General features: G+C 30.2%; 1 protein-coding gene across 1 annotated transcript; it reads left to right on the forward strand.

The window, feature by feature from the left end:
• The first annotated feature begins 2,962 nt into the window (after nucleotides 1–2,962).
• On the forward strand, nucleotides 2,963–8,232 carry LOC100168113 (MAU2 chromatid cohesion factor homolog). The gene is made up of 10 exons (XM_001943184.5): nucleotides 2,963–3,295; nucleotides 3,382–3,561; nucleotides 3,664–3,786; nucleotides 3,894–4,022; nucleotides 4,094–4,202; nucleotides 4,819–4,983; nucleotides 5,057–5,307; nucleotides 6,536–6,741; nucleotides 7,179–7,381; nucleotides 7,486–8,232. The coding sequence occupies exons 1-10, from the start codon at nucleotides 3,077–3,079 to the stop codon at nucleotides 7,812–7,814; spliced, it is 1,914 nt and encodes a 637-aa protein (XP_001943219.2). The 5' UTR covers nucleotides 2,963–3,076; the 3' UTR covers nucleotides 7,815–8,232.
• The last annotated feature ends 2,675 nt before the right edge of the window (nucleotides 8,233–10,907 follow it).

Below are 10,907 nucleotides of genomic sequence, written 5' to 3' on the forward strand. Positions count from 1 at the left end.
GGATTTTTAGTATTTGTTGTTATAGCGGCAACAGAAATACATAATCTGTGAAAATTTCAACTTTCTAACTTTCATGGTTCATGAGATACAGTCTGGTGACAGACGGACGGACGGACAGCGGAGCCTTAGTAATAGGGTCCCGTTTTACCATATGGAACCCTAAAAACCAGACTGTTCCAAGTGCATTATATTTCCTATACCTACAGGTTGTTGGATCTGCCTTGTTCTTGCAAAGGTATACTCGTAATTTTTTTCTTTATTAAATATCATGATTTTGTTTAAAACGGAATTGCTTTGTTTTTGCACGGATCTAGTGATGATCAAAACAAGACCAATACCAAGACTTTCAAAATCATGGTCTTGGTCTTGGTCTTGTGCAAGACTCTCGCAAGACTCTTGCTATTTTCACAAAATATATATAAAAAAAAAAAAAAACTAAATACCTGTTATAGCTGTGTGTAGGTTTTTTGCTAGATCTCTAAGATGAAACTTAGTCCAATATATTACATAGTATATTCATAAATCAAACATTAACATAAAACAAATCAAACAATTTAAATTTTATTATACTCGTTTAAAACTTACTATAGGTACTGACGTACTGTATAAGACACTATAGTTTAAGAACACAATGTCCAGTACAGAAAAATCGCACAAGCTACGAACGAAAATAAAAACGCACTTCCTATTAAAATGATACCTAACGTAGTCCGTAATGACTTTCAGCAATTATTAGTATATTCGATTCAAAGTAAAGGTGTGTTATGGACATACATTATTTTATTAGCAAGACAACTTTCGACTTTTTTATCGATTTTGGGAAAATAAAATAATTTTTCAGTAATTGTTAATTAGTATGAAACAACTATGTTATTTTATAATATTAATTCTCATTATATTTTAAATCTTTTTTTCATAGTTCGTCATTTCCTCGAATAGGTAGGTACCGATAAAATTTCATAACAATACAAATAAATTCTTATTATTTTCGTTATAAATTATTAGTTAATGGAATTTAGATAAGTACACTATTGTGTTTTCGGGGGGGAAAAAAAAGTGCAAAACTGCAAGAGTCTTGCAACTTCGGTATTGGTTTGGTCTTGTTCTTGCAAGCCTAATCTTGGTCTTGGTCTTGCTAGACTAGTACCATCTTGGTCTTGGTCTTGGTCTTGCAGCAAGAGTCTTGCGAGTTTCGAGACCGCAAGACCAAGACCAATTTTAATCATCACTACATGGACCCCTTCCAAATAATTTATTTTTAAAATATTTTTCCATGACTAACCTAACGTAAATTAAAAATAATTAGTACTCTAGCCATATTTGTTCTATTAATTAAATGTATTATATTAATTTATTCCATATTAATTCACAAAATTATAAACATGGTTTTTATTTAAAGAAAAAAATTAAGAAATTTGTTATGAACAAATTTTGTGTAAATTAATTGGAATTCTGAATATTCTATAAATTGCCACGAGATATTATAATATTAAATATTGTAGTGATACATTGACCTAACAACAGATGGTTTTAGCCATTAGTAGCAATAGATATCCTGATATTCTTATCAGGAGTGTTGGAATTGAAGTTTGTGAATAACGTTATCGATGGTGCGATGGTCGCATTGTCACAAATACTAATAAATAATAGTCAATACCACGGACTAAGATATTACATTAGTATATTATCCACTAGAAGGTATATCTTGGTCCGTGTTCAATACTCAATCAACGCGTTTAGACCATACAATTAGCGCCATCTACAGTCATCGTTTTAAACTTTTCTTCAAATGCCGAAAAACATCAACCGCTTTCTGCCTTTTATCGATAGCTGATAGATAGCGGTGCCGTCAACGATTTTTGTTTTTGAAATGTTGAAATAGAAAGTAATAACCACGGTTTAAGATAAACAATCGTGGTAATAACATTCTTTTAACAAGGCTTTCAGCTTTTATCACAGTTTTTATATAATGAATATAATAATTATATATTATTATTAATAAATATCATTATATTTATTTATATAATAATATTTTACTCAATGGTTTTTTATCAATGATTCATTAGCATATTATCGCTGATTCGTTATTTGTTTACAATTAACTACTATTATAGTCCGTGATAGTTGTAGTTCATGATGTTGAGTGTTTACTTCTTATTTTTGAATAATCCACCTGCGATTGATTATAGATTATAAATAATTGTATATTCATATAATATTACTCTTTAAAGAAATAATCTTTAATTTTTTAAAGGATATTGGGGGTATTCCTATATTTGTATTTTACCTCCCTTAACGTCATATTATGTGTAAATAATTCTTATTGTGTAAATCTACTCTTCAATATCTTTCCAATATCTATTTATCCCATGCTATGGCGAAATTATTAGTACGAAAAAAAAGTGATTGTGTAATGTGTATTGATATAGATAATCTTCCGGTTACCGCAGAATCATCTAATCAAATAAACATGTAAATATTGTAAACCATTATATATTGAGTTGGTTAAAAAGTATGCAACCGATCGTTACATGTCAACTGAACGTCCGAATCTATAGCATTAAATATGGTAAGATTTGGCCCAATCGGAAAAAACGGTTACCGACAACTTACGCCTTCTTTTTGATCGTCTTTTAATTTGTACTTTCCGTGGTATTTAATTGAGCACTGATAAGTGAGTAAGTGACAGTCGGTAATACTTTTTTAATTTCGGAACCATCGCAGTCACCACTTGTCTTATGTTTTGTGCTCACTGCTCATAGTTATCATTTCTCATTTTCTCAGATCTTTATCATTTTTCGGAGAAGTGCTTATCACTTGGATCGAACGCCCACATGATAAGGTTATCGTATGCTACCATACACTTGGTATCCGGTAAGTTTGTAACAGCGGTCAGGTTCCAAAGACAGTTGCTCTTGCTAGTGTTTTAACTTTTAAGTGTGTGTGTTTGTTGACAATTTTTCGTGATTATAACAATTGTTGATAAATGTAATATGTAACTGTTAAAAAGGAAATATCTCTACAGTTGTCTTATACTTTCCCCAAACGTTTCCGACGGATACTTCCTCGCCGTCCGATGGCGTCATCGCAAGATGCGTGGTACCTGTCATTACTAGGGCTGGCAGAAAACTTCCGGACGTCAAATCGCATCAAGATGTGTATCCAGTGTCTACAGGCCGTTTTCAGTTTCAAACCTCCGCCGAGGGTCGAGGCCCGGACCCATCTGCAGCTGGGCAACATACTTCTGCAGTACACGAAAAACACGGACCTAGCTCGGACTCACCTAGAACAAGCGGTAATCCCGCTGCCGATCGGTCATCGTCCGACCCCCCCACCCCTCGGACCGACGACATACTTAACTTGATTTTTGCCTGTCCATAGTGGTTGCTGTCGCAGTCCATCAACGCGTTCGACGATGTCAAATTCGAGGCAGCCAGTGTCGTGGCTGAATTATACCAGCAACAGAACCAATCGAATCTGGCCAAGCCAATTCTGAGGAAAGCCGTTGAACTGTCGCAACACAACATCTACTGGCACTGTAGACTTATATTTCAATTAGCCGTGAGTAAAAGCGCAAACAGCTTTCACCGAAAATGCGTAACCAACTTCAATGTTGACAAACTGTTTTCCGTTCATTTTTTAATTTTTTTTTTTGTTTTATAGCAAATACATGCTGTAGAAAAAGATTACGAATTGGCGAGCAGCCTACTTGGTGTTGGCGTTGATTACGCTCACATATCGTCGGCAGCTTATACCCGAGTACTTTTTCTGCTCAGCAGGTGCATGGTATGTATTTTAATTTTTTTTTATTTTCAATATTGTATGTATTGAGAACAATGAGAACTGATTTTTTAAATATTTTTATTTTCTTGTTGTATGTTACTGTTACTCAGTTACTGCTTATTGACAAAAAAATCACAGAAGTTTCTCCGTTGTTAACCCAAGCGGGATATTTAGTTGATAATTGGCAAGCCAGCCAGTATCAGAAAGAATATCTAAAAGTTTTCTTTTTAGTTTTACAAGTAATGATTTCAATTATATTAATTATATTTCATGTAATTATTTTTCATCAATTATTATTGTTTATTTAAAGGTATGTCATTATTTAATGGCTGGGCAAGTAAAGAGTGTCAAACCATGTTTAAAACAGTTACAACAAAGTATTCTGACAATCATGCAGCCTACTTGGCCCTCCGATGAAGGTTATTATTGACAATTTAAATAAATCCTAGTCTTTATGCTTTAACTATTCACTAATTTCTTTCTAAAGTTTGTTGTTTATTATTATTATTTTTTATAAAACCGTAGTTTTTTCAGTTAAAACTAATTTTTTCATAAAATAAAAATGTTATGGCCTTTTTTAAAATGTTATTTCCATAATACCAAATAATACTTAAAAAAAATTAAATATCACAAACAGCTTATATCTATTTGTTCAATATAGGTTGTATGTGACAAAACGTGTCCAGCTGTATATTTTTTAAATAAGTTCCAATTTCTCTAGTTTTTAATTCATTCAAGTAAATAATATAGTAAGCAGCCAATTGAATATCTTTAGCTAAATTAATTATTATTCATATTTATCTAAATAAAAGGGTTTCTACTAAGGCATAGAACATTTTGTTTTAGTCGACTTGATTCCTTTTTAATGGTTTTCTGTTTTAACTGTACTAAATTAGGTTAAACTTTATAAAATGCGTACATTACTTTTATTCTAATAAGTGAAATTCAAAATTAGAAAACTTCATTCATAATTCTAACTAAGAAAATAGCCATGTTAGTTAATGTAATTTAAAATAAATAATAATTTTGTTGCAGTTGTATGTGGATCTAACATGGGTGATATGTTCATATGGATGCCCAAAGAACAATTATATGTTGTAGTCTATTTAGTTACTGTAATGCATAGTATGCAAGCAGGGTACATGGACAAAGCGCAAAAGTACACTGATAAAGCTTTGGCACAGATTGAAAAACTAAAAGGTAATTTATGAGTGGACAAAAAAAAAAAAGATTATTAATTTATTTTTGTACTCTTTACATTTATTTTTTATAGCCGGTGACAATAAAACCCCAATATTGTCAGTCTTCCAGTTAATGTTACTCGAAAACATGGTTATGTGTAGACTAGTAACTGGAAATAAATCACAAGCATTACGCGAGATGTCTCAAGTATGTAGTATTTGTCAAAGACACCCAAGGCTTTTAAATTCTCACCGTCCTCAACTTCATATGCTCATTGGCCTATATGCTATGAGTATGAACTGTATGGACGCTGCTGAAATGCAATTTACTACTTCTTTAAGGGTAGGTATACTAAAAAGTAGAACATAAAATATCTGCCTAGACTAGGGCTTAAGGGGCCTCGCTACAGCTATTATTTAATGGCCAACATTTATAAGCGTTCCATGCATAATTTTTTGTATAATGTAAATTGTATATGTAATGCATAAATATTAAACAGTAATTGTGTAAGCATGCTCATCCCACATTTAATCCTGAATAATGTTAAAATTTGTAATTTATTTCATGTAAAATTTAAACCACAAATATTACTACATTTTTAAAGAGGATGCTTTTTAACCTCTGTTAGAGGTAGGAATGAGTCCCCCTGCCCCTCCACTTAAACCCCTGCATAAGAATATGCAACTAACATAGCTATTTCCTTGCATTTTTGCAGTGGTCGGGAGTAGCGCGCTAATTGTAGAGATTGACGTAGCGTCACTACATTATGACTTAGATAGGGAAATACTATAGTGCGCTAAACATTTCAATTATGATTATATTTGTTTATTTATATTATGATAATGATAAGTGTATTAGTGAAGTTTTTGTCCTGGGTCCTGTCCAGTGACCAAATTTTAAATCAGTACAAACTACAAATACTAGTTTTCAATTAGAACATTTTTAAAAATGTAGCGAAATAGTAGTGCGCTACATTTAGATAATAGCGTTAGAAGCAGTGCGCTACATTTAAAAAAAAGTAGCGATAGTGGTAGCTAGCTACTTTTTTGGAGGAGTAGCTGTAGCGTTAGTGTGCTACAAAAAACTAGTAGCATCTCGACCACTGCATTTTTGTATACATTTACATTTTATATAAACTCATTTATTAAATGAATTATATTATAAATTTATTTTGTTTAATAGAAAAAATATACAGGTTATTTTTTTTTTCAATTGACAGTATTATATTGTTACATAAATAGTCAAATTAATTAAAATATCTGATCCTCTTTCACTTTACATCTTATATATTAAAGACATTGAAACTTATTTTTATGCAATATGATATATAATATTCATTCTTTTGTTAAATTTGTTAAGATCTATTTTATGTAATTTTTGTTCCAAAAAGTTGTTAAAAAATAAATCAGAAGTAATTTGACTTTCATATACTTGAATTCAAGGTTCTATAAATTTTACAAGGTCAATAAGCTTTTTATTGAGCTATTAACCAAATTTATCACAAGAATTTAATAAAACATGTTGAATGTGTATAATTTATAGACATTATATTATAAATCTTATTTTACAGTTATCACAAGAACGTGAGCTGTGGACATTTGCAAACCTCAATTTAGCTATTGTTTACTTAAGAGGTAAAAGAGATGTAGAACTTAATGCCCTTTTAGACCGTATAAACCCAGAAACTCTAACTTCGCACTCACACAGTCTTAGAGCTGCTGCATACTATGTTCAAGGTTTGCAATCATTTTTCCAAGCCCGTTACAATGAAGCAAAGTGAGTTAACTGTTTAAACTAAATACAAAATATCAAATAGTGTACTTTATATTTAATTTGAATATAGTTATTAAATAATTATTGTTCATTAGTTTTTAAATGGTAAGCTTCTTTTTTTATCATATTTAATTATAATCTGTATTCTGTACTCATATTTTTTTGTTAGTCAGAATCATTTTCAAGAACAGAATAATCAATATTTTCTTTAAATTTCGAAAAAATACACACAATATTAGATTTTACTGTGTTGAGACAAGTTTTTGATAAAACTTTATTTTAATTTCCATAGTTTACATTTACTTTACTTATCACTTATGTGTGTTGTAAATAAACTCAAAATAAAACTTAATTTTTAATTTCCAGTATTGAAATGTATAAAAGCAACTATAAAATTGCATAACACATTAAATGTTTAATAATTTAATATTATTATCTAGGAGATACTTAAGGGAAACATTAAAAATGGCTAATGCAGAAGATTTAAACCGTCTGACAAGTTGTTCCTTAGTGTTGCTTGGTCATATATTTTTATCATTAGGCAATAGTAGAGAAAGTATGAACATGGTCACCCCTGCAATGCAGTTAGCTAGTAAAATTCCTGATGTCCATGTACAGCTATGGGCTTCAGCTATTCTTAAAGGTATTTCATTAGTATAAATATACATATTTTAATTTTGTTTTTAATTTTTTTTTATTGTAAGTAATTTGAGTTAGTAATTTCTAATTTTTTACAATTGTGTTTAGATTTATATAGAATGTGCAATGATCCTGTTAGAGAAAATGAAGCACTGCAAATGCACTCTAACTTTTCACAAACATTACTTAAAGACCATTTTCAATCGTCCGAAATGCCTGAACACGCTCTTATATCGTGGACAGATGGACAATTTCCAATTCAACTGAAACCATTTGTATCACCACCTCAACAACATCATCTCCATTTACAGCAACAACAACAACTACATATGCAACAACAAATGCACCTACAACAACAAAGCTTACACATGCAACAACAGCACATGCAATTGCAGTCTAAACAACAAAACCCCGCAGCACTTGGACTTCCTTCTTAGCATTTGCCATATACCAATGCGATCAAAGCACATACATTGTGCCATCGACATGTCTTCAAAACTGTCATTATAAAAGGTATGTTAGTAAAATTTGTAATTATGCACACAAATATTTTGTATTTTAGCCTAAATGTGAAAAGCTTAAATAATGTTTTTATACTTTAAAGTTTTTTTCTCAGTATATATAAACCATTAGTCTTATATATTTATCAATATATTTTTTTTTTATACAACTATTTACTTAAATTGTTATACAGTAAGTGCACTGTATAGTACTCACTTTGAGTACATTGAATAAAATACAATTTATTCTTTTCAAAATATTAACTCTTCAAGTTAATCGAGTAACAGTATTTTTGTTTGAAACCTATAATACCTATATTACAAATAAAAGCAGTGACGACCTCTATTTATCCTATCACTAAATTTAAATATTATTTTTGTTTTATGTAATTAGTGTTTTTTTTTTTATTTATTTTAAGATTTATAAAATAATTATTTGTATATAATATGTATGTTTTTTTTTTTTTTTGGTAAAAGTGAATTTTGTCAAAAAAAAATGTTTATATGAGACCAAAATGGTGACATAAGTTTATTGTACCTATTATATAAGTAATTATACAAACTAGAGGACTGAAAGAACTTTATAATTTTTCTTCCTGAAATAAAAACAGGTTGAAAATGATCTTATTGATCACTGAGCAAGGATAGTGTGTAAATAATTAAGATGTATGCTTACTATTACCATATATATAATTTATAAATTTTAATACCTGTTATTATTATTTTTATATTTATTATTCATTTAATTTTTTTTTATTTAATGAACATGTATGTACATATATTGATCATATTTAATATTTATTTATAAAGTCAATAAAGCTTTAGGTTTATATGATTTGGAATTGCATGTTTGTATTTAAGAAAATATATTTTTTATTTTTAATTGAAAGAGTAATGAAACTCGTAGAATATCCCGATGTATATTAGGAGAGAGATTCAAGATTCAAAACTCTATGGCCTGAGAAACTAATTGATTAATTAGAATTCAACACCATATAAAGGGTTCATGTACTTGAACATATAGTATACTCCATTAATATACTTATAAAGTAAAACTGTTATACATAAGCGAACAGAATATGTTGGAACTGATGGTGTATACTGTTCTATCGTACATATTTTATACCTCATCCGTACACTTAAGCTAACTAACCAATGGTTTTATAGTGCAGGTACCTGATGTAAAAATAAATTGCAATAAGTATTTCAATTCTTGTATGTACAATAAGAATTCATGTTCATTAAAAATCAATCAAAATAATATTATTTACTATATTATATAATATATTACTATCTTTACAGAGACGTGTGTATTGTGTAGTAAAGGTTATAGTATTTGCTCACCTACATCAGGGTTTTATATGTATCTAGTAGGTCAGTATGTAATCGTGCATGGCCATTTTCGACCAAAATTGTACCCTTCCCCTTTCGACCAAACCTACTTTCTGTCTTTCTGTTATAATTAAATAAATAACAATACATAATTATTTGATCAATAACTTCTTCTGTTACTTTAAGCATACTCATATTTTGTCCGCATTTAAACCAAGGTGCATACTTAATTGTATACATAATTTAAAAGAAATACTACAAATATAAATTACCTATGTAAAATTCATCTATTTCTATAACTAATAATTAGTTAATAACAAACTATACTAGGTAATCAAATGATCAATAACAATAATAATATAGGTAGGCTTTAATACATTTCTTAGTAAATTTTTTGATTTGGCCGAAAAAGGAAAGAGTACGATTTAGGTCGGAAAAGGTCTTGCCCACCTACTCGCCTACAGAGGGTTGTATAGGTGGTCACTGGGCGCATGCAAAATCCGCAAAAAGTAACTTTTTCTACTGTAATTTACGCTGGGTAAAAAAAATTCAGGTTAACTCTTGTAAACTTCGCCAGTGAAGAAAATCCAGTAACAGTATAAAATTAATATAATATACCTAATAATATTTACATAAATAGGTATATAAAAAAAGTTATGTATACGTAAGGCCTTAACTCTGGTAGATTTTCCATATTACCATTCCAGGGTAAGAAAATAAAACTAGCGGAGTTTACCATAGATAATAAAGAAATATTTAATTTTCTTTATTATATATGGATTTTTCATTATACCTTTTCATTACTTTTTTATCTAACCGGTATTCTGGCGGAGTTTACAGTCGCCCGTAATACTTACTCACCTACATTTGGGTAGTATTGTTGTGGTAGGTGGTAAGTCCTGCGCAGATTGTTATGCACTGATGTTGATGTATATACATTATACACCATACAAGTATTGTGCGATTGCGTAATCATAATATATCAGGGCCTTGTGCCTACATTATATTGTCTGGTATAGGTGTACTGAACGTATGTAGGTACCTACCCACATTATATTGTATACGGCGAGGCGACAAATTACGAACAATAAATTATAGCAACAAGCCAAGATACAAACCGTTTCAACTTTTAAAATTATATAATGTATAAAAAAAAAATTAACTGGAGAAGTCACTCATCTGTACAGGATCTATACAGCTGAGCCACCGCGTAATAAAATGTGTTGTAGATTTGAATAGCCTAACCTAACCATTGCATATGAAAAACGGTTCTGAGTGGAGACGGTCTGTCAGCCTATATATTCCTAAATTATGTTTTATATTGTCATTAGTAATTTATTTTTATTTTAGTAATTCGGTAGGTTGAACGGATTTTTTCTGAAAAAAATCGCGCATTATATTATCTGCTTAGGCTCTAGGTCTACAATATTTATCATAACATTTTACCAACGTATATTATGTCAAAATACTGAATATGGGCGTGAATAGGTTCGTGTACTGTACCTACCTACCTACTACTGTAGTTGTATACATTATAAATAGCTTGATATTAATTAAATACTTTGAAAATTGCATTGTGTACCTATTTATCGTAATTTGTAGGTAGGTACATTTTCAACCACAATAAGTACATACCTAGGTAGGTACCGCCGTCTACAAGATCCAATTTGCAATCAGAAACCAGTAAACCACTCCCGA

Source organism: Acyrthosiphon pisum, chromosome A1 (genome assembly GCF_005508785.2).
Source record: "Acyrthosiphon pisum isolate AL4f chromosome A1, pea_aphid_22Mar2018_4r6ur, whole genome shotgun sequence".
Classification (NCBI taxonomy): domain Eukaryota; kingdom Metazoa; phylum Arthropoda; class Insecta; order Hemiptera; family Aphididae; genus Acyrthosiphon; species Acyrthosiphon pisum.